This window comes from Cupressus sempervirens, chromosome 8 (assembly GCF_028749045.1).
Source record: "Cupressus sempervirens isolate cs-2001-9-10 chromosome 8, ASM2874904v1, whole genome shotgun sequence".
NCBI classification, from domain to species: domain Eukaryota; kingdom Viridiplantae; phylum Streptophyta; class Pinopsida; order Cupressales; family Cupressaceae; genus Cupressus; species Cupressus sempervirens.
Window position 1 is genome coordinate 536241598 of NC_143125.1, and position 25321 is coordinate 536266918.

Below are 25321 nucleotides of genomic sequence, written 5' to 3' on the forward strand. Positions count from 1 at the left end.
CAGAGCAGGGAGTTCTAGAGGCTGCACGACGCTGATGTTGGCTTGCTTGAAGAGATTGTTTTTGTAGACATTACAAAGGCACTACTTTTGCATGTTGATAACCTCTAACAAAGGCGTATAGCAGGTATATGAGGGTTTTGATGTGGCATTCAGATATGCACTGTAGGGCGCTAAGGAACTTATCTGTCAAGTGCCTCTACCCCTCTGTCGCTTAACACCATTACTAGAGCTTCAAGCACCAATTTTATTCTGAACCCCATCTTTCTTCGATCATTTTTCTTCCCTTTCCAACAGCTTTCAGAGGACGGAGGAAGGAGGCTATAAAAGAGGAGAATAAGGAACTAGGGTCTTGAATTTAACCAAACTTGTAATAACTCATGTGTTCCGATATCTTGAGCCCCTGCCAAGGGAGCATGGTTTTTCTACTATTTAAACTGGAAATCCAACCGTTTAATATGAAAATGCAAAGAAATACATTTAATGCCAGGGAATGTTTGAAAAAGAAGAAGTTTGTGGACTGTAGGGAAATAGGTATCCCATGTGAGTTTGGACCTTTGAGTAAATTTGAACTTTGTACTTAGTTTTTATTTATTTTAAATCATTGTTCAAGTACTTAATGTTCTTTATAGAAGTTCTGGATGCTTTTATGATTTGGTTTAATGCTTGAAGTGATAATTCTCAACTAAATTATTTTTTGTTTATAAGTGAGTGGTTGATGTAATAAGAAGATTAGTCATAGTTTGTCTCATGTAAACAACTATGTTGATGTGTCTCAATGTGTGACCTAAAAAAATGTTATCTTTTTAATTTTGAGTATAATCTTTTATTGTATCTAATTGATAAATTTTATCACAATTGATAACTTTTACAGATAAATGTGAATTGAGTTATTATATTTATACCTTTTTAAATTTCTTTCCAATTTCCATTGAGAATTTATGTTTCACATGGCATTTCAATGTCCCTTGTTTCAACATGCTATTATTATGGCATTTCATTCCTTATTATGTTTTGTTATTATTGTACTTGCTAAATAAACAAATTCCTTTAAAATAAAAATTTCATTATAATCTGACAATATAAATAAAAATAAAATGAAAGGATGAAACAAAAAATGGAAAGTTAAGGCCTTTAAGAAATCTTTCATGCCAAACATTTTAAAGAATAGTAATAATGTTTGTAAAAACATAAATATTAAGGAAAATAAATAATAGAAATGTGTGAATGCATTAAATCAATTGAATTAATAAAATGACAATGTTGAAAGATAGAATTCTTTTGAAACATTGATAGATTTTTTTTGAAATATTGATCAAAATTCATAGCTTGCCTCATGGAGTTTGTATACATGAAATGGTTCAATGTATTTGCACAAAGTATAGCAATTAGAGTGATGTCTAAAAGTATAATCACCTAAATTTGTTTATTATATATTATAACTTCGTAAAAAATGTGCTTAAACAACTGCTGTTGTTGTATTTTGGTCTTAGTAAAATGTGATTAAGATTTTAATTAGTAAGATAATCATCCAAAAATGGTTATTGTCAATGGGCTTTTGGTCTACTAGTGAAGTTGAATGGTTTTGAAGGAGCGTAGTAGGGATGAAATTTTGCTAAGTACAAAAGCTCTCAAATCATAAGGGTTGAGGTTGTGTCATGTCCCCTCTTTAACTCTGTCTAGCACTGACATGAGAGTTAGCCTATTATGGAGTCTCGTAGGCTGGCAGTGGTGATTAGGGACTCAGTCAGGGTTTTTAGCCTCCGGATTTGGTATTACAGGCAGTAGTAGATCAGTTGAGAGCAGTTCCTTGATTTTTTAGGAGGCAATTCCTTGATTGTAGGAGGAGATTCTTACCTTTTAGGAGGTGGTGACGTTTTCCAGAGTTGAGGTTCTATGAGATCACCCCCTGGTCTCAATTTGAGGAGATTTTGTTGTGCTCCCTATTTTTAAGGAGTATCCCTAGAGTTGAGGTTGAGACTACTAGTTGGCCCAGGTTGTCCGACATCAGTCATAGGCAGGTGAGAAACTCAGTTTCATGTTTTAGAAGTGTTTGGGTTGTTCCTTGGCTACTTGGGAAATATATTAATATATTTAAATATTCTCCTAAGTTAGCATTTTAATAATTTAAATAAGGCTAAGTTTTTAGCCATTTTGGAGTAATAAGGAGTTTTCTTGCCCATTTGGATCGATTTGCCTATGTGTGATAGCTCATTGGAAAGAGCTCAGTCTCTACTATTTGATTATCACTTGTCGAGACTAATTTGATGCTTGGAGTTATTTGGACGCCTTTATTGGGGAAATAATGTTTATTCTAAAGTTCAAATAAAAGTCACTTTAGGGTTCTTTTAGGGTTTGATTTGCTTTGGAGAGGGGATATAAGGAGATGGTAACCTAAAGGTGAGTATCATATATCATTTTGTCAGCCCATTTTAGACGCTATTGCTCTGGAAGAGCATTAATCACCTAGGACGCAAACCCTAGTGCTGAGAGTAGATTTGTTGGGACGTAGTCCTCAACAAGATCAGATTCGAAGTTCTTATGCATACAACTTGATCAAGGCAGAGGATTGATTTTGAGCATTGCAATCACAGTTTGCAGACAGTGGAATTTTAGGGAAGGCGACCACTTTGGTTCAGCTTGGCGTTTCTTTATAGCAGCTCACGTGAGGAATTCTGGAGTGTTAATTTGCAGTAGACTGGAGTTGTTTTATTGCAGCAGCTTGGGCTTTATCATTAGAACTTGTTTGACTGTAGCTGATTCCCAACTTTAGCTGACTTCAACCTGGTTTGAAGAACATTTGTATTGGTACTATTATGAAATAAATCAGACTCTGTTGGTACGGTTTTAGAATCATTTCCAGATTAGTATGTATTGCTGCATATGATTTCTATCACTTCTATTTTATTAGTTACTATTATTTATTCATCGTAATTCCTATATTCTGAAAAATACAAAAAGAAACGACATTCTTCTGCAACTTCTGTCTAGCTCTATAAGATCAAAAAAAAATCTACAGGAAAATATAATTTATATAATTAAACATTATAGCAGCAGTAGAGCAAATATCCATTTGGGATATTTCAGTGGTATCAGAGCCTCGAACCTGCCAGCTTGTTGGGTTAGTTACAGGTCAATACCATGGCTAGAAATAAAAATGGGTGCTCCGTCAACAGTTACAAGTAAGATGCTTCCTGTTAAGTCTTTCAATGATGCAATAATGGGCAGCTACCGTCATTATTGTTCTCTTTCTAATGAGATACAAGACATGCTTGCATTCACACAATTTAAGGGTATACCAGATGCCGAGGATGATTTGGTATCGAAAAGTTCATATCAGCAGCAAGGAAGGAAAGAAGAATGAAATTATAGAAAAGAAAGTATTGGGAGCAAAGATAAGTGAACAAAGAAAACAAGGACCAACAATAACTAGCAAGAGAAATTACTAGATGAAGATCTTAAGGGGGTATGAAAAGAGGATATTGAAGAGAGCCTTGCTCTTCAATGGCAGTCCACATCCTTTACTTATGGATTTACACATGTTCATAAGCTTGTTTTGGAGAGCCAACTGAAGGTTGGTGAAGAAAAGGTCACTGCAGCCTTGTCACATTTTGCTAGTTCCCACAAGTTAGTAGATAGCTACATTTGGAAGGTCCAAATTGAGGGAAGACATAAATGTAAAGAAGAGGCTACATCAATCTCTGATTTGCATGTGCTTAAGACAGCCATGGAAGCAATGAAGAATAATTACTTAAACCTCCTTTCAGATAGAGATCATATTCTTGACCTTGGTGTTATTTACTCTATTGCTTTGAGGGGGAAAGAAGAGGAGATTGATCAGCTTATTTCAAAACTTTTAAAGGTTAGAGAAACTTTGGGAAATTGTCAATTAGCTCTTTTCATGGCAAAAAATCAGATTGAAGAACTAAGTAGGGAGTTGAGTTTAATCCACGCTTTACCTACAAAATCAAAAAATCAGTGGGAGGAACATTGTGCGGAGTTGAGTCTACTACATTCTACTTAACTCAATCAGAAAACCTGCCTCTTGCAACAACCCTTTTAGAGAGACAACATATTCATGAGGTGAATGAGGAAGAGGAACCACTTGATGATACATTATCGAGTGATACCTGTAGTTCCATTAATAATGAGGATATACAAGATGATTCCAAAGAAGGTATACAGGAGGATTCCAAAATTCTAAGTTTGGATAACAACAATTTTACTTCCCATTCTCATGGGTTTACTACCTATAGTCTTCAAGAAGTTGATGACACATTCAATCATTGTTGATAACGCCTTTTCCAAGATGAGTGTTGATTTGATTTTAGATAACCCACTCTTTGAATTGGATGATGAGGAGGCGCTTGATCTTGATGACACATGATATGAGGAGCTCAATCTTGGAGTATGATTGTGAAGTTGAGCATACACTTGGTGGGCCTGCCACACAAGAGTTGTTCCTTATGGGCATGGATGACACATATACTTCTGTTAAGAGGTGGCCTCATGGTTTCCTTGACGGGGCAGAAATAACCTTGCTGATTGGTGACTTTATACTCTTCAATCCATTGAGGATTAGTGACTATCCTAGTGGGGATCTTATGACTCATCCGAGCTTTTCATTGTCTACATTAGGTTTTCAACAGTATGAGAGTGTTGGGAGGTGCCCCTATAGGTTAGCGATGGAGTGGGGAGTGTTTGTTGTTGATTGGAATTGTTTGATATCATGCTTGATATCACTTTTGTTGCTGGTCAGAGTTATGATAGTGAGATAGGGTGACCACTATTGATAGTTTTTGAACATGCAAGATATTAATCATCCATATTTATGGTGTCTTGCATATGCAAAGGGTTGCTTGATGGTGATGGTGATAATATGAAGTTTTTGTACATCACACAGAGTACAACATATGTTTTGTTATGGGACCCAGGTATTGGTTCGCGAGATACATCACTTTACACAAACTTCCATATATTGCTTCATGGTTTGGAGTGTATGGACATTTTTGTTAGAATGGAACAGCTGGTTGTATATTTGAGAGATATGGAGGGTCGCATGCTGTGTTTGAGCATGTTATTTTGTCGGTTTCCCCAGATTGCATCAAGTTCAAGGATTGTTAGTAGGGACCTCACGGAGAGGCATTGGCAATGTGGGTTTGCACATCTATTCAAATGGGTGCAATATGAATATGCTGCATTTTTTTGAAATTGGTTTGGAATCCAGGAATCAACATGTATAATACATTCCTCCAGTGGATTCATGGTGAGATGCTACACTTTGAAGATCTTGATGTTTATATCTGAGTAGTGCAACAGAGGACATGGGTGAATTGGTTGCACTTGTGCAAGTATCGTTATGATACTATGTATCATATGTCGATTGCTATGACTCCTTTTAGAGCCCTCTACGGTTACGATGTTCTATCTTTTGTTGATCTGGCGATTAGTGACAATAGGGTTACCTTGGCACATGATTGGGTACAAGAGAACAAGGATATCATGAGATTACTTAGAGAGAATCTTTAGCAGGCACATAATCAGCAGACGGTCTACGTTGATCGACACAGGATTGAGAGGATATTTGAGGTGGGGGATATGGTCTACCTACAACTACAGCCTTATCGGCAAAGCACCCTTAAAAGAGGCAGAGCGGAGAAGTTCAAACCTTGTTTTTATGGATCATACAGGATTATCAGGCGTGTTGGAGAGGTTGCGTATGAGATTGAGTTACCATCTGGCAGTAGGATTCGTAATGTGTTCCACGTGTCATGTTTAAAAAGGCACTTGGACAACATATTATACCATCTCCAGATCTACCTCCGTTGGATGAGGAAGGTAAGCTGACATTGATTTGGAAGAGAGGGAATGCTAGCTGAGAAGCAAGGTGATTTGAGAGTATTTGATTCGCTAGAGAGGTCTCCCTATAAGGGATGCCATTTAGGAGGGCAGGACTATTTTATAGCATCCAACTTTGCAGTTGCTTGTGGGCAAGCATCTCCAAGGGGGGAGGATTGTCATGTCCCCTCTTTAGCTCTGTCTAGCACTGACATGATAGTTAGCCTATTATGGAGTCTCGTAGGCTGGCAGTGGTGATCAGGGATTTAATCAGGGTTTTCAGCGTTCGGATTTGGTATTACAGGCAATAGTAGATCAGTTGAGAGCAGTTCCTTGATTTTAGGAGGCAGTTCCTTGATTGTAGGAGGAGATTCCTACCTTTTAGGATGTGATGATGTTTTCCAGATTTGAGGTTCTATGAGATTACCCCTTCTCAATTTCAGGAGATTTGGGTGTGTTCCCTATTTTTTAGGAGTATCCATAGATTTGAGGGTGAGACTGCTAGTTGGCCCAGGTTGTTCGTCATCAGTCACAGGCAGGGGACAAACTCAGTTTCATGTTTTAGAGGTGTTTGGGTCATTCCTTGGTTACTTGAGAAATATTTTAATATATTTAAATATTCTCCTAAGTTAGTATTTTAATAATTTAAATAAGGTTAAGTGTTTAGCCATTTTGGAGTAATAAGGAGTTTTTGGGCTCCATTAAGACCGATTTGCCTATGTGTGATAACTTGTTGGAAAGAGCTCAGTCTCTACTATTTGATTATCACTTGCCGGGACTAATTTGATGCTTGGAGTTATTTGGACACCTTTATTGGGGAAATAATGTTATATTCTAAAGTTCAAATGAAATCCACTTTAGGGTTATTTTAGGGTTCGATTTGCCTTGGAGAGGGGATATAAGGAGATGGTAACCTAATGGTGAATATCATATATCATTTTGTCAACCCATTTTGGACATCGTTGCTCTGGAAGAGCATTCCTCACCTAGGATGCAAACCCTAGTGTCGAGAGCAGATTTGTTGGGACGTAGCCCTCAACAAGATCTGGTTCGAAGTTCTTATGCATACAGTTTGATCAAGGCAGAGAATCGATTTCTAGTATTGCAATCACACTTTGCAGGTAGTGGAATTTTAGGGAAGGCAACCACTTTGGTTCAGCCTGGTGTTTCTTTATAGCAGCTCACATGAGGAATTCTGGGGTGTTAATTTGCAACAAACTGGAATTGTTTTATTGCAGTAGCTTGGGATTTATCATTTGAACTTGTTTAGCTATAGCTGGTTCCCATTTTCAGCCGGCGTCAATCCTGTTTGAAGAACATCTGTATTGGTACTATTTTGAAATAAATCAGACTTTGTTGGTATAGTTGGAGAATCATTTCTAGATTAGTATTTATTGCTGCATATGATTTCTATCACTTCTATTTTATCAGTTATTTTTATTTATTCATTGCAATTCCTATATTCTGAAAGTACAAAAAGAAACAACATTCTTCTGCAACTTCTGTCTCGCTCTATAAGATCAAGAAAAGTCTACAGGAAAAAATATAATATATATAATTAAATATTATAGCAGCACTAGAGCAATATTCCATTTGGGATATTACAGGTTGGGATCATGCCTCAAGTGAGTTTTGGCGGAATGGAGTTTCTAAAAAAGTTCAATAGTATCCAATACCCATATATGTTATTTAAAATAGTTCTTATGAAGTTTAGCATAATTTCTTAAGTTCTCCTTAAGTACAAAAGTTTTACCCAAATCTTTTAATTGTAAGTGTGATTTCATTGTTCTAGTTCTCTAAAATTTGATTTAACTCTCAAATTTTGGTTTCATTGTCAAAAACCAAATAAACCCTAATCATAAACCAAATTGAATGATAACTCCAATCTTGATTGAAATTGAATGTTAACCCTAATTGTATAAAATTAATAACTGTTTTTGAATTAAAATTTGAACTTCAAAAAAAGTATAAAAATAGTATTTGACCTTTATCGGACTATTACCAAAAATTGAACCCTAAACAGGGAACATGAATAAAACTTTTAGCATAATCCTTACACTTATAGTCTTTAAGCTTCTCTTAATTAAAGGGAAAAAAAATAATAAGCCAATTTGAACTTAATACCAACTTCAATCCGACACCAAATGCAATGCCAAAAATGGTTTGTAACCTTGAACCAAATAGAAAATATAAATCTAACGATAAACAAAATTGAATCAAGTCATTGCACGGAATTCACATTCAACCAATGTTCTCTTATGGGAGATATTCCAAAATGAAAAACAACTCATACACAATAGAAAGTAAAAAGGAGGAGGCTCACTTTCACAAACTCTCTGTCTAACAAATCAAGGTATTACAAATATTTGATGATAGGCAACAAAATACATGGTGGGAAATTCAAATGTAAACAATGACCGTAATGTAAATGTTTGAAAGAAATCTGTATTGGAATGGCATTATGCATAACTTACCAATGTCAATTGTAACTTGAATCAATACATATGCATTTGTTTTTGTGCATGTTTTATGTGTCAATACATGATTTTCAGCCTTGGTTTTACAGGCTGTTGGAGACATGGCACATAACTTTGCAAACACGAAATGTAACTTGCACACATATATTTCCAAATTTTCTATCAAACATACTCTTACAACAGCTATAAACACAATAATCAAACTCAAAGAAAGTCAGTGTCACCATTGCATCTCATAGGTGCAAGTGCTAGTTTTTAGAAAATTGCCAAAGAAAATTTCTGTTCGGTACTGGCCAAACCCTAGCAGGTGGGAAAAACAGAAACTCTAGCTATTGCTAATCATAAAACAAATATAAAACACCACGTTTTTGAAAACAAATGTCTATAAAACCCTGGAATCTGGAGAAAAAAGCACACATTTTTATCAAAACTGGCTTTAAAATTCTCAAATCTTCAAAAACATTGATACTTTTGTTAAAAATGGTCTGTAAAAATCCTCAAGCCTGCAAAACAAGCTGACGCCTTTGTTAAAAACAAGCTGCAAAACCCTTGATTGTACAATTTTTTAGAATAATAAGGTTTGAATCTCTGCCCAGAAACTTCAGGTGCTGTAAAAATGACCACGGTTTAATAAAAAATGCCCATTGAATTTTTGGAAACATCTTGAATTGAAACAAAATTGCCAAAAAAATCAATCTGGAAACTCTAGGTGCTGCTTTGCTGGTAGTGTAATTTTTTACTTCTGATTTTTGGTACTTTATGTGCTTTGAATTGGAGATCCCTCTAATTGTCACTGTTGGCAGCAGTCTCTAGGACTTGATGCCTTCGCCAATTTCAAGGTTCGACTTGGGCTTTACCACGATCTGACATAAATCAACCATAGAATGATTCCTGAGATATTTGATATTGAAGTAATGAGTGAAAATCTCTTTGAACAAGAGATTAGAAAGATTATTCTGTAAAAGATAAAATTGACAACTAAGAAAAGTAGAGGATAAGAACTTAACTAAAAGAATAAAAGAACATTCCTAAATTTTATTCTAATAATTTATTTGAGCATTATAAACTAAATATTACAATATTAGTTTAATACTGAGATCTGAATTGAGTCCAGAAGAGGTAGCAATTTACATTTTACAAGTAATTGATATTCAGTAGGGATAAGTCTATTGTTTACCATGGAATCTCCTATCTAGTCTTTAACTGTTTACTTAACATCAAGGATTTAGAATTAGTAATTAGTAATTATTCATTGGATTTTAGTAAAGTAATTATTTTAGAGACTGGCAAGGAAACATAATAGGTAGATGCAGGAGCACAAGTTCCCTCAGTTAAGTGGATGGCCATTGCGTTGGTTGCGTGTGGGTCAAGGGGTCGGATTGACTTGGTTGGTTGTTTGATGCTCCTGGGATTAATTGTGGTAGATAGTCTCCTGACTTCCTATGATGCTTTCCCCTCGAGTTTCTAATATGGTTAAAGCTACAGTGTGCATGTTTACAATAGAAATCTTCATCATCATTTTGTTTTTGATGTTAATTGATTACTTTCCTACATTCAATTGCTATTGTGCAATTTAGTGAAAAAATAGTCTTGTAAATATATTTTATTGTTGGATCTGTTTATTATTGGGCAAAATCAGGTATACCTGCAAAATTGGACATTACAGTGGTATCAGAGCTTTGATCCTGTCTGCCTGCAGGTCAAACTGACATTTCAGAATGCCTTACATGATATCTTGTGGCACTTAACTACATGTCATACTCACAGTTGCCCTAAATGGTATAATAGTCCAATGCCAATAGTAATCAGCAATAGTCTTACTGCTATAAAAAAATTATGCAGAGTCTGAATCAGACTGGTGCAATTGTAGCCAAGTCTAGGTTTTGTGTCCACATGCGTCAAGCATGGAGACAACAGCTTGGACCTAGGACCTGCTCAAAATGATCTACGACTAGACTGGCCATTCCTCTCTTGTGATTGATATTTGAGTGGAAGTGTTGAAGATATGAAAACCATTTTTTATGCCACACTTTACTATAACTTGTTTTACATCTACAAGAACTGTTATGGTTTGTGATCCATATGGGTGATGGTCTCTTTTCCCAATATGTAATGCTTATATGCTTGAATAATATCATCACATCTTTTGCCAAAGGTGAGATACTTTCTCAACTGACCAATCAGTGCTTCACTGACTCCAAGAAGATCAAGCAATGTTACCCTCCTCTGCTAGTTAGGTATTATACACCTCATAACTTGGGCTTGTATTTCCTTCTGAAGCCTCCTTCAAATTTGACAATGTATTTTGTTAGTATGGTGGTTGAAGAACATTGAAGGACAAACTCTCTGCATAGAGGCATCTTGTAAGTTTTGATCTGCAATCCCTCTAGCATCATCTTGAAATGCTTTTTTAATTTCCCCATCATTCTCTTCACACTGGCAAGCTTTTTGTCTTTCTTGTCCAAAAACAGGCTTATCTCTGCCACAAAACTTTAATGGAAATCTAGTGCTTCTCCACTATATTTTTTTCATTTTCTGCTAATCTAGTTACAACTCCTCTGGTTGGACACATAACAACTCGTTTTGTTTTAATCTGGAAGAAATTGGCAAGAGTTCATGCAGCAGAAGCTGGCACGTAAATGGTTAGGTTAGTTGATGACATCAGTGTAACTGCATATTAACTCACTGTTATTGTTATTGATTGTTATTTATTTTTATTTTTTCCGTTTTGCATACTCAGCTGTATCTAAACTTGAAAAGTTGGATTGACATTCCAAATTCTGGAAAACTTGTTCTGACTTTTTGAATTTTGGAAAGTATCCTTATAGCCTTTTGGGTTAAGAAGCAAAATATTTTAAACTGTTTGAATATAAGTTTGTAATGTGAATGGCTCTGGGATATTACTATTTTCCCCTATGATAGGTGGAAACTGAATTTTGATTGTTGTTTTCTGTGTATGACATCTCAAAAGCTTGTGGCAGCAGCAGATTGTGCAGGTGCCCTTGATGTTATCGATGATTTGCAACATTTGCTGGTAAGTTTGAATTCCCATGCATTTAGGCATTGAAATATTTTGCAATTTTCATTTGGTCTATACATTCGTTATCAAAAAATCTGTAACTACATTTTGAATGCCCGCTAAAAGATATGTATTGATATGATGGGGAGTCCTATTTTAAAAATGTAGCATTTCAAAAATATTTATTTGTGCCTTTTTCCTTTCAATAAGCAATTATTATCATGAAACTTCAATTTTTAATATTTGAGTAATTTAGGCTCATTTGAGGACACATGCGGTTTCTTTTCTCATTTATTTGAACTTTTAACTTGAGCAAACTGGAATATTTAACTGTTGTTTAGGAGGGTGATGACCTTGTTGGACTACACTGCTTTCGTCACCTCGGTGAACAACTCGCCACATCATTAGATTCTGTGAACAGGTATCATATCCCACTCTCGACAGTTCTTTTGATATGATTTTCTTTTCTTTACTGTATTTGGTTAGGTAATTCATTTTCAGAACAGCAGGGAAAAACTTTATGATCACTTGAGATCAGTTGATGGTTTGGTTATGTACTGGCTTAACTTCTACCTTGTAAGACTTCATAATTTCTGTCTTTTCACAGGATGTTGTACACAAAGTAATGTCCTATTAGTTGAAAACTTAACTAGGAAAGTGCCTTGTAGTATAATCTAATTATTTAATTGCCTTTCAGTATAGATGTTTTCTTAATTAACAGTGCCAATAAGATGTTTTCATTAAATGACATGTCCTTTGGTTCAAATCAAATACAGTTCATTTGCATTTTCTTAATTCTTAAAATAGAAAGAACTCTAAGTAGAATCTGGTTATTGTTTACATTTTAAACCCCCAAACCCTTATAATGATCAAGACAAATTCCATTATTAATTTTAGAGCTTTGCTGAGGTCGTAAAATTAGTATTCACCAAGTAGGAGACCAAACTAATCAAACTTGTGTTTGAGTAAATATAGTGGAAGATCTTGCTGTTATTTTCTAAAATTTGTTTTAGTAGAAAGCAACTTTATGGCAAACAATGATGGGTTCAAGATCTTACTGGTTACCAATTTTGCCATTGTTCAAAAACTCAGATTTAGCTGACCAAAATTTCTGATTCAGCAACCCAAAAAATTACTTAAATTTCTTTGAAAACACAATTTTTGTTGAAAACTTTACCATATGTATCCAGTGAGTCTCTAAAACATTTGGGGGGTATTATCTATTAGGTTTGAACGAAGTTACCGGCTGCACTCGGTCAAGGGGAAGAGGCGAATGCAGATGCATCAGGATGCAGATCCCCTTGGAAGCGCACTAGGAGCTTCAAAGCTCCCCATGGATGCACATCCAAGCACATCCAGGGGGAGATTTGGTGCTCCCTGTGCGCTTGCAAGCACATTCAGAATCAAGTGGTATCAGATTTTAATATTTATTTAAAATCTGATGCCCCTCTCTCCAACGGCAAAGCAAGAATTCACAACAGGGGCAGAATGAAGATAGGCAAGAACCACAATCAGATAAATGCTCAATGCATGAAAGCACAGTATGCCATTTCGAAACTCAATAGTATGCCGTTTCAGAACTCTGGCAAGCCATAACTAGAGATAATTGCATGCACCAGCACTTATACACCAACCTTAGTTAACCTATTCTCCCCTTGGCCCTTCGAACCAGGCAAATTTCGAACTGGTTCTTGATCCTTGTCCTGGTTCCCTTTTGGGTTCCACTTGGGTTCGAACCAAGCAGGTTGGTTCCTCCAAGTCAAACCTAGGTCAAACAATGATCAAACCAAGGCAGACCTAGGTACACCAAGTGCGAAAAAGGTACAATTCCATTGGAAACATTCTATAATTTAGTGCAGAAAACAATTATTGCAGAATTTGAATAAAGATTTTTAACATTACAAAACAATTTGCTGAAGTTCAAATATTTATTATATCAAACTAAACTAGCCCTCAAGATCTCTTCCAGTGAATTTTTATATATCCAACTGCTGATGATGACCCCTGTCCAAATAATTGGAAGCTCTGTATAGTGATAAATCATATTTGAAACATTAAATAACATCTTTAATAGGTGAAGGGAGTTGCTAGCTACTTATATAACATTTTTCAAATAGGATGTTAATCACAAACAAATAAGCCCTTTGTACAATGAAAAAGTAATAAGTGTTGGACAACCTGGAAACCAAGAATGTTAGTAGTGCAGTTGATCCCAATACGCTGACAATGTTTGTGATCCAACTAATGCCTTTGATGAAGAAGAAGAAGATGAAGATTTAGATTATCCATTAGATTATTGAAACTTAGCATAAAGTTCTAATTGTTGAAAGTCTAAACAATGATTCTTGAACTCGATATTATTAATATTTTGGTGTTGACAATAGATATGATGCTAAGATTACAGTTTGACACTTGATTTTATTGTTTTTATGATACTATGTAGCATTGTAATCTTAATACAATTTTCTAGGCTGCATACATGTGTGTGTGTATATAGATAATTTTTACCTGTTTTTGTACAAACGAACCCACACCCCATTTCAAGATTTTGCCGTACCAATGAACTGGTTCTTCGAACCTGTAACGTAGACACCAACCAGTAGAAATATGATATTTTCTAACCCTCCCATGCCTGGGATTGATACGCGGAAATTCTTCCTTGCCCCGCCACAATGTCTGTTGGTTATGCTGAAACAAATGCAATGCAAATGTCTGGGTGCATGAATGACTGGAGCCAATAGGAAGGCCCAATTTATCAATTATTTGCTTTCAATTATAATCTCTTCCCAAACACTTCAATATTTATATAACCATACGCCTGATCATGTTACCCCCTGTTTTAATTCATAAAGCAAATATACATAACCCAATAAATTTTTTTCCCTCCCACCAATTAGGATATCTCAAAACAATACTATAGGCAGGGGTATAAATTCAATTAAAATATGGAAATGATGGGACAGTCAGCTTAGTCTGTTTGATTGTTCAAACTCAAGTTTTCCATTCTTACATGGCTGTGAACTGAGCTGTTTATGGAAATTCTACCTTACCTACGGATATTTTTTTTCATGTAATTAAAAAACCATTGCCAGGATTATATCTTGATATTTCTATAAAATGTCTCTGGATACTGACATCTAATCAAGTTTAGTCGAACAGGGAGGATGAATAGCTGTTGGAATTCAATACGGAAAATTCTAACCTAAAGAATTAAGTGTACAAATCAACTATAAATGAATGTGTAAATACAGTTAATAATAACACAGAAAACTATGCACGAGAGTGTGAGTTCAGAGCAACATTGAAAATTTTAGTATTCTCCTCTCCTGTAAGATGATATAGGCACACCATAATTTATGCACTTAAGGACGTTTGAATTGTTACGTTAATGTTTGTAGACATTTGAGTTTTTGTTTCAATTACATTACATTTCATTTTGCATACATTATTGTTCTTGTTTCCTTTTTTTATTATCACTGTGCTGGGCTTGCTTTTGTTGCATTGGGACGATTAATTTCGACTGCTCACAATTCATGATGCTTGGCAGCATTCTTGCTGCAGACTTTGTGCGTGCAGCTATTCATGACGTGAAAGTTTTGGAGTCTACTATTTTGACCAAATTCCAAACAAGAGAGAAGGACACCCCAGTAGCTGGAAAAGAAATGATTTTTGAGGTAAGTAAAGATACATATGATTTGTTTGTAGGGGAGGATATCTTCAGTAAATGGTAAATGTTTCATTTCTTAAAATCAGTATACGTTGTGTTTCCTTAAAAAATTCCAGAGAATCGTATAAATACAATTAACAATTAATCAGCTTACCCTAAATCTGCAGAAGCAATGTAGAGCTTCCAGGAAACAGCCTAGTATGCCTTGGAAAACCATTTGGAACTTGATGTACTTGGTTATGTACTATAGACCATACAATGCTAGTTATGGAAAGATGTATAAGACATAAAGATGTAAAGTAGTAAATTATTAAATTCTTGAACGTTGCTGTGAGCACTGAACAGTAAATATTGAATTACTTATTAGAAACTAGAATACTCAATACTATTTTATGATAAAATTATAAATTGTCGAATCAGCAAATGGAAGAGATACTAAATGTGTCTGATCATTAAGATGATTACAATGAGTTTAAAAATTTGATCATGTGATGCTGCTGTGTCCCCCTCAGCATTCTGGGAATGCGGGGATGTCCTTGCATTTCTGGCGGCAGGCTGAGTTTGCCATGGTTCCAATGGGGATATTTTAAATCTTAGACTTATAAATCCCATGTCATACATTCCCAAAAGAATTGCTCAGCTCATGGGGGACCCATCAGTCAATTAAAATGATCCACTCTCTCTCCTACTGACTAAAATCATGAAAGTGATGTAAATGAGGTAATGTTCTTCCTCAATGCTGTTACATTATGCACATTACTAGAGTGAATAATTAATAAATAATTCATCCAAGTGACCGAGATTTACATGTATGCATTTCCAAGGTATCGGAGACACATGAAGCACATGGGATTTGTAGGGGCAATACACCTTAATAAAAAGAATGAGTAGAAAACAAGAGTACAATATAATGCTTGGAAATTGGTTAGATAGACATGATTCAGCAAATTAAATGAAGGGAATTGAATAAAAAGATACAATAATCATATATCTCTGATATGTACAATACAAAGAATGCATTTTTTTAATAAAAATGATTCAATTTACAATTGGTCCATGTCGATGTTTGTGGACCTACAGCTATTCCCTCTGTGACTGGGTCCAAATATTTTTTACTTTTTGTTGACGATTTCAGCTGTAAAATGTTTGTGTATTTCCTTCGTAAAAAATCATTGGTGTTTCTTTATTTCAAAAGTTGAAATCATTTGTAGAAAATGTTTGGGAAACATATTGTTACTCTGAGAATTGACAATGGGAGAGACTTTTATTCCTCAATCTTCTCCAATTTCTATGAACAACATGGCATAAAGTGCCAACTAATAACACCCTACGCCCCTCAACAAAATGACATTGTTGAGCGTAAAAACCAGACAATCATCAAACTGGCCCTATCCATGCTTGAACACAAGAGTGCTCCAAAGAATTTTTTGGCGATGTGTACTTTAGCCATAGGAGGAGAGTGCTTTTCTTTTTGGTTGTCAAGAAGCAAACTCTAGAAGAGGCCTGGTTAGGCCATAAGCCTAGAATCAAGCATCTCAAAGTTTTTTCTCCACTGCCTTTGTCTGGATCCCTGATGATAAATACACCAAGCTAGATGCTAAGAGCCAAATAGTAATGCTAATTGGCTACAGTGATAATCACAAAGTTTATCATGTGGTTGACATCAAGACTAATTGTTTCATCTTTAGTCATGATGTGGTCTTTGATGAGGAACGAGGGCCATTTCAACTTGCTCCTCTGGTTAAGCATTCAAAGGTTTAGTCTCTCCAAGCTCAAGACTTTGGTATCCAACTTCAGCTAGGTCCGTGTGATGAGAGGGATTCTGTTAAGGAGGCTCCAGTTGTTCCTATTCTTGCCTCTCCACTAGTTCCTTCCACTGTTGTCTTGCCCAGGCATGCAGCCACACCACTCGACTTTCCTCAGGATTCATTTGATCTTCTATTTGATGATGATGATCCCATTGTACCTCATTCTTTTGATGTTGGCAGTTATACTCTTCAGACTAAATGATGCGCTAAGTCGATTGGAAATCTTCATGATGATGAAATCATTGAGGGTAGAACTGCTTGGAAGAAGAGCAAACCTTTTGACTGTGTAAATTTTGCTCCCATGGCCAGCATTTGCATTGTGTATGAACCTCGAACGTACATAGAGGCGAATGTGCTACTGAGTGTATGAACCTCAAACATTAACTATCATATTCAATTGAAAATAACACTTGGGTTATGTTTGATCTTCGTTCAGGAAAAAACCCATTAGATGCAAATGTGTATATAAATTCAAATATAAGGTTGATGGTACTTTAGATAAATAAAAAGCTTGTCTTGTTGCCAAAAGCTTCTGTCAGTGTGAAGGAATTGATTATGAGGAGGCCTTGGCCTCGACAACAAAGATGAGCACCATCAGATTAGTCCTTGTGATGGTAGATTGACATGATTGGAAGGAACATGGAATAGATGTCAATGGTGCATTTGTCAATGATGCTTTACTAGAAGAGGTGTACATGTTGCAACCTCTTGGATTCAAGGTTGTTGGTAAAGAGCATCAGGTACTTAAATTGGTGGAAGCACTTGATGGCCTCAAATAGGCTCCATGGGCATGGTACATGAAAATTGTTAAGTACCTCATAGATTAGGGTTTCCAGAGAAACAGAAAGAATCTATGTTAATCGTTGATTCAAGGAAACAAAAAGAATCTATGTCAATCGTTGATTCAAGGAAACAAAAAGAATCTATGTCAATCTTTTGATATGACCGGTCTTAACTTTTACATTGCCTAGGTTTCGAGGTTTGGTGAGTAGTCACATGGCATCTTCATCTCTTAGTCCAAGTATACACAATCTTTGTGAACAAATTTAAAATACAGGGTTTCAAACCTACATCTTCACCTATGGAGTTTGGTCTAAAGTTGTAAGCCAAATTTGGTTCTCCTGTTGAGAATGAATCCTTATTTAGCATACTAGTGGGTAGTCTAATCTATCTCACCACCACTAGACCTGATCTTCAGATCTTTGGGATGCAGTGAAGTGCATCTTGTTTGGTATTGTCTACGGATGCACCAAAGATTCTTGAGTCATCAGATACACAGACTCGGATTGATTAGGTTCTATTGATGACAAAAAATCCACTTTTGGCTATGTCTTCACTTTGGGCATTGCAGCTATTGCTTGGACTTGAAAGGATCTTATATATGTATATAATTTAGTCTATATAGAGTTCAATCTATTACAGATAGGAATATATCCAGGCATGAATTATATGGTTATATGTTAAATGAATTTATGTTAGTAATATAGAGCAATTAAATCTTGGTCGCCTATTCCTTAATCGCTTACTCTAATCCCTTAAGAGGATAGGTTTTGTCAATATGGGAGAGGCAAAGTAAATCTTCACAAGATAGAAAATTCTAAGATGGGTAAGGATATCTATTTCTGATGCCTTGAGGAAAGTTACCGGTAGATTGGTCTCAAGCTCCTTGAGACATGGAAGTTCCTATCCTCCTTAAGGATGACATGTTTAAGAGAGAAGGAAACGGGCTTAAAAGTGTTAATTATTAAATTTTTATGAATTATTCATTGTTTCAAAAAGTAAATTCAATCTAGATTCATAATAATGTACGTTAAACATGGAAAATTGAGAGCCTTTGAGTAGGGGACCTGTAATATCCCATGTATGTAATAAATAAATAAATAAAAATATATTGATCAATCATCAATCTTATTTTATTAGAGGTAATATATAAGTCTGATACATCACAATTTACCTCTTACTACCATCACCTTAAAGTTATCGAACATTATCAAACAATATCTCAATCTGTGGCCTGTTCAGATCAACCAGATTAACATCGGCCATTTTTGATCAAAACATAATCCAAACAATGTTCAGATTTCATAAATTCTATTCCTTGAATCATGCTGTCCAAGATAGGGGTCCATCCGCCCTCCCAAGGTTGAGATTACCATCTTTGATTTCATTAACGGTTTGTTCATAGAGCTGGTGCCCACGGGATAACATTGATCCTGAAATAGGGAGGTCTTCCAATATTAATTTCTACCACATCCTCTTTAACCACTAGTATATTATGATAGTTCATTGTTTTGGACCAATCTATTGAGGATATCACCAATCCTTTACCTGCTCGCATTAGTGCTTGCTGCTCTAGCATTCACCTGTTGAGATAGAGCGGCCTGTTTATTCAACTCATTCAACTCCCTCTTGTGTTTGATTTATTTAAGCATCTCTTTCAGGGTGCGATCAAAGTTGAACTTCTCACTATCCTTGGTTTTGACCTTAAACTGAACACAGGCTTTAGTAACTTTTAGGAGCTGCTTTTCCTTGACCTTGTAGCTCAACGCTACTTGCACAGATTTTATGCTCAATGACTCTCTGCAAAGTCTCAATAAGGATCCTATGCCTACCTTTAAATATGTCGTCATTCCTAAAAATCCAAATGAACCAAAGCAAATGTGAGGAAAGAGTAGCCCAAAAAAGGTTAAGATGTTTAGGGAGCTTAGGAAGGAAGCTAGAGAAAGCATGAAAGATATGGATGTCATGGTCCACAAGGATACCAAGCAAGTTCCAAACCGCCTTGGGAAAGCTGCAGTATGAAAAGATGTGGGGTATAGATTATGACTGAAGACATACAGTGCAAGGGAAGGGATCTCCATCCAGTCTGGTAATGGGAAATCTATGCAACATGGCTTGCCAAAGGAAGCAATGGATCTTAGGTTCAACATATCTATGCCAGAGAGAGTTGAGGCATTTGGACTAAAATTTAGCAACAAAATCAAGAGACCACTTAGCATTGAGGTGATTAAACACCTCTTCATTGTCAAAAAGAAGACTGTAGATATATTTGGCTTTAGTTGTGGATAAAGGGGATCCTTTCGACCATTTTAGCATAGGTAACCTATCCACATGCTCCCCACATTCAACCGGAAGTCTAACACACCTCCAGGACTCCTTGAGCATAGTAAGGGTCCTTTTTGGGTAGGAGGAGATTATAACTAGATGCCAGTTCTTCCCCTCCAATCAGCTTGCCATTATAGATCATATAATTGAATTTGGTAATACCCATCCTAAAACAAGATTTGACAGAGCAACCTTGAATAAGTGCAAGAGGCTTCCCTTTCTTCTCTAGATTCCACCACGGAGATGTTTCTCCACAAACTTTAAACTTTCTATCTATAACTGTTGCTCCAAAAACCCAGTGTTTAACACACTCGCATCCCTTCCAAATGATTTTAAATATAACAAAGCCTCCTATTTTAATCCTCCACCTCCCTAAGGGAAGATCATGAATGTGCAAGTTCTTCTAAGACTTACTAGGATGCGGAACACCTCTAGGAATGCTATTTTGGACTAATACTTCTAGGGTTCATCACCTTAAGTGGATTTAGCTACCCATTTCATAACAAGGGCAATACCTTGCCATCTTAAGTCTTTCAATCCAAGGCCACCCAATTCTTTCCTCTTGGCACACCACACCCACTTGACAACATCTCTTTTTGTGTCCTTTCCTATCCAACCACAAAAAGTCTTTGATGATCTGATCATTTGAGCATAGTTGATTTGAGGTTGATTGAAGAGCCATACAGAGGAGTAATAAATGGTATTGGCTGACAAGACTTTCTAACACACCTGAAACCTACTAGCCAAGGATAAGTAGTTATTATTCCACTTTCCTTGTTTCTTTTTAAATCTTGCCTTTGATCCATTCCCAGATAGTTTTGAGGTTTGGGGCAATGGAGAAAGGAATACCCAAGTACCTTACCAGATCATTCGGGCTTCCCCATGAAATATTAGAATATTTCTAATAATGCTCTATCTATCGTATGTAGATAGTTTCAATTTTCTGATAGTTTCTAATTTCTGTATATCCGTTTTGTATATATGAGCTTGTGAGCTTGTTGTAATTATTCATTGTTTATTCAATACATAAAATAATCTTTCGATTATTTTATGATATTAGTGCAAATCGTGTATTGAAGGAAAATTTGTGGTATCTGCCTTTTTTTTCATCACAGAACTTGCGTTTTTGCTCCACAAAATCATGTCTGTATGTTGGAAAGTGCTCGTTTTGTGCTGGAGATCTGCCCTCTTTCCCGTACGTGCCTTGTTCAACGCCGTCTTTTCAGTTCGTGGATGCCCTTTTTTTCAAACTTTCGTGCCCTAAATCGACCATGTTTTCTCCAACACGGTAGCTGTTTCCGCAAACTCCAGCTATAGCCACCTCTCTCTGCTTCAAAACCGACAGTTTTTGCCTTCAAATCTTGCCATTTTTTCGCTGTTTATTTGATCTCCATTGGCCACCGAAAAACTTTTGGCTTCAAAACCCCAATTTTCAAGCTCCAAATTTTTTTTGATTTCAAATTTGTGGTGGGTTTTTCGAGACTTCATCTGGGTCTTTATCAAAATTTTCTGGGTACCTCAATTTTTGGGCCAACGGATTTGCATTGTGACTGTAGATTCCTTTTGGGTTTTCCATCTACTCTTCTGGGTACTTGTCATTTTTTTCTGGGTCAGCCTAAACATTGCCTCGAACTTCATGCAAATGGCATCCTTGACCAACCCGATGCTGGAAAACAGTCAAAGTTTTAATGACAACAATTACAACCACTGGAAACAGCGCATATTAACCATCTTTGAGTATCGTCGTTTGGATGCACTTGTTCTAGGCACAAAAACTCGTCCTGCCCCCAGTAGCACGCCTGGTGGGACCTCCGTTACAACAGATCAGGTTAAGTTTGATGATCGGAATCATGAAGCTGTTATGCTTCTCAAGCTCTCTGTCACAGATGATCAACTACCTCAGATTCCCTCTGGCAAGTCAGCTGCAGACATCTGGAAATATTTAAAGAGCTGCATGAAACATCTGACAAGAGTCGAGCATTCTTTCTGAAGAATCAATTGTTTTCCATTATTATAGATGAACGTATGTCCTTACAAGAACATCTCACGAAGATTAAGGACATTCATGATCAGCTTGAAGCCATCGGTCGGACAATGGAGGAAGAAGATATGGTAGTTATTACCCTGAAAAGCTTGCCAAAATATTATGAGCATTTCATAGAGACTCTCAACATTACCTCAACTAATGTTGATCTGAAATTCCTAGAGCTGTGCACCAAACTCCTACAGCAGGATCGTTGGAAGCAGCAGTTTGGCAGCCGTGCTTCCTCACCCTCGTCAGAACAAGCCTTTGCAGCTAAGTTTCAGCCATCTCAATCATCTCCATAGGGTAGTTCCCATCAATCCTTAGGTAGTTTTCAGTAGAAGAGTGTTTAGTGTCATTATTGTTGTAAGTACGACCACATGAAGAATGATTGTTTTTAGCGACTCACTTCCGAATAGAAGAAGTTGGGAGGGTCCAATCAGCAGGCTAATGTTGCTGAACATTCTGAGACAAAGGAGTCTGTGTTCTGCGCTTTTATGGCTAAAAGCCCTTCCGATTCAGCCTGATCCTCTGCTTGGTATATTGACTTTGGTGCTTCATGTCAGTGCTTCATGTCATTTCTCTCATCGGTGTGACTGGTTTACAGATTTCTATCCATACAATGATTCAGTTGTGTTTGGTAGAGGAGAGGAGTTCAAAATTATTGGTAGAGGAAATGTTTAGATACAGTCTGGTGGGTGTCAACTCATCTTTCTCAATGTCTACTATGTTCTTGGTATGGCACTCAATCTTCTCTCTGTGAGTTAGATCATGAGAAATTCTCCTCAGTTGGATGTGGTGTTCAGTGCCCACAAATGCTCTGTTATTGATCGAGAGACTCGTCTTACTATTGGTACTGGTCTAGAGGATCATGGCCTATATTGGCTTACTGACATTGGTGATTCTCCTGAAATAGCTACGACAGCTCATGATTTATCTCTCAGCACTTTGTGGCATTAGAGATATGGACATCTCAAGATCTAGTATCTCTCTCAGCTGTCTCGGGAGGAACTTGTTTCTGGACTACGTCCAATTCAGTCGCAACATCTTGGAGTATGTGACACCTGTCAAGCTGGTAAACAATGGCGGACTCCCTTCAAAGATGGAGATTCTTGGCGTCCATTTGAGGTACTTCAATTACTTCATGCTGGTATTTGTGGTCCTATGAATACATCTTCAGTTACTGGTTGCAAATATTTTAGCAGAAAAATGTGGGTGTACTTTCTTAAACAAAAATCAGATGCACGTAGTACATTTCAAAATTTTAAGTTGTTGGTTGAAAATGAGTCTGGCTGCAGTATTGTTTCTCTTAAAATAGATAATGGGAGGGTTTTTTGTTCTCATGCATTCTCCGGTTTTTGTGCTGAACATGGCATCAAGTGCCAATTCACCACACCTTACACTTCTTAGCAAAACAATGTTGTTGAGCATCGCAATCGTACGATTGTTGAGATGGCTCGTTCTATGTTACAACACAGGAGTGTTCCTAATAAGTATTGGGCAGAAGCAGTGTTTACTGCTGTTTACCTTTTGAATTGTTCCCCTACTCAGGCTATGAAGAACAAAACTCCCGAAGAATTGTGGTTTGGTCGTAAGCCCAAGATCAGCCACCTGAAGATTTTTGGCTCTCTTGCCTATGTCTAGATTCCTGATGCTAAACGTTCCAAATCAGATTCCAAGACTCAGAGACTAATGATGACAGGGTATAGTGACAACCATAAGGCCTACAGATTGATAGATATCGACATTGATCATCTTATCTTTAGTTGTGATGTTGTTTTTCATGAAACTCGAGGACCGTTTCTATCTTCTTCTGAGCAATGTTCTGAGGAATAGCCTCACAATGTTCCCCTTCCTTTAGCACCATCTGATGGGCAGAATGATACAGATAATGCCTACCCTGGGACACCTGATGTTGATTTTGTTGAGGGTCCTGAGAATGATCTTCCTCCCATTGTTGCTCCTGAAACTCTTCCAGCTCCTCTAGCTCCTCCAGAGGTCAGCTCTTCTACTCTCCAACCGAAATGGTGAGTTAAAACTATTTGTGATCTAAGGGATGATGAGCTCATCGAAGGTAGAGTTTCTCGAAATAAGTGCAAACAAATAATTAATTTTGCTCTTATGGCTAACATTCATAGTGTTTATGAGCCCCATACTTATTCTGAGGCTAAAGGTATTCCTGAATAGGAACAGGCTATGGAAGCTAAACTTCAAAGCATTCAGAAAAATCAAACTTGGGTTCTTTCTGATCTTCCTACAGGGAAGAAGCTCGTTAGCTGTAAATGGGTATACAAGGTCAAATATAATGCTGATGGCACCTTAGACAAGTATAAGGCTCGTCTTGTTGCTTGAGGGTTCTCACAAAGCGAAGGTATTGACTATGAGTAGACTTTTTCTCCTACAGCTAAAATGAGTACCATATGACTTGTTCTTGCTCTAGCAGCTCAGTTCGGTTGGAAAGTTCATTAGATGGATGTCAAGTGTGCTTTTTTGAATGGTGACTTACAGGAAGAGGTTTACATGACACAACCTTCTGGATTTAAGGTTACTAGTCAGGAACACAAAGTTTGTAAACTTGTCAAAGCTCTTTATGGTTTGAAACAAGCTTCTCGGGCTTGGCACATGAAAATTGATAAATATTTAACCGACCATGGTTTCCAGAGGAGTCCATTGGATTCAAGCCTATATATCAAACATGTAGGTGATGATTTCTTGTTTATAGTTGTTTATGTGGATGATTTGATCATCATTGGAAGTTCAACACATTTGATTGCGGAAATCAAACAGGATTTGTGCAACACTTTTGATATGACAGATTTGGGACTCTTGCACTATTGTCTCGGAATTGAGGTTTGGCAGATTGAACACAGTATCTTTCTTTCTCAGTCCAAGTATGCTAGAAGTTTTCTTCTGGACAAGTTCAGAACACAACATTGCAAACCTGCTCTCACTCCTATGGAACTCGGGCTCAAATTATTTGCTCAGTCTGATTCACTTGTTGTAGATGAATCCTTGTTGAGACAACTAGTGGGTAGTCTCATTTTTCTTACTGCCACCAAACCTGACATTAGTTTTGTTGTAAGCTACGTCTCTCGCTTTATGACAACACCCAAGACTGATCATTGGACAGTTGTAAAGCGTGTCCTGTACTATGTGAGTGGCACTCTTGACTATGGTCTTCTATACACTGAGAAGTTTGATTCTACACTATGGGGCTACACAGATTCAGATTGGGCCGACTCTGTTGATGATCGTTAGTCTACTATCGGATATGTGTTTAATTTAGGATCTGCTACTGTGACATGGACTAGTAAGAAGCAACAGGGGGTGACCATGTCTTCGATTGAAGCAGAGTATCGGGGAGCAATTAAGGCAGCTTGTGAGGCA

General features: G+C 36.8%; 1 protein-coding gene across 4 annotated transcripts in view; it reads left to right on the top strand.

Moving 5' to 3' along the window:
* The window catches only part of VPS54, a 163905-nt gene that overhangs the window by 14809 nt on the left and 123775 nt on the right, over nt 1–25321 (top strand). For all 4 annotated transcript variants that reach the window (XR_016355657.1, XR_016355658.1, XR_016355656.1 and 1 more), the window contains 3 exons: nt 11284–11346; nt 11673–11752; nt 14879–15005. Coding sequence is in view for 1 of the 4 variants with exons in the window: in XM_089798340.1 (XP_089654466.1) it covers nt 11284–11346; nt 11673–11752; nt 14879–15005 (270 nt within the window). In the remaining 3 variants the exon portion in view is untranslated. The remainder of the gene's footprint in view (nt 1–11283; nt 11347–11672; nt 11753–14878; nt 15006–25321) is intronic.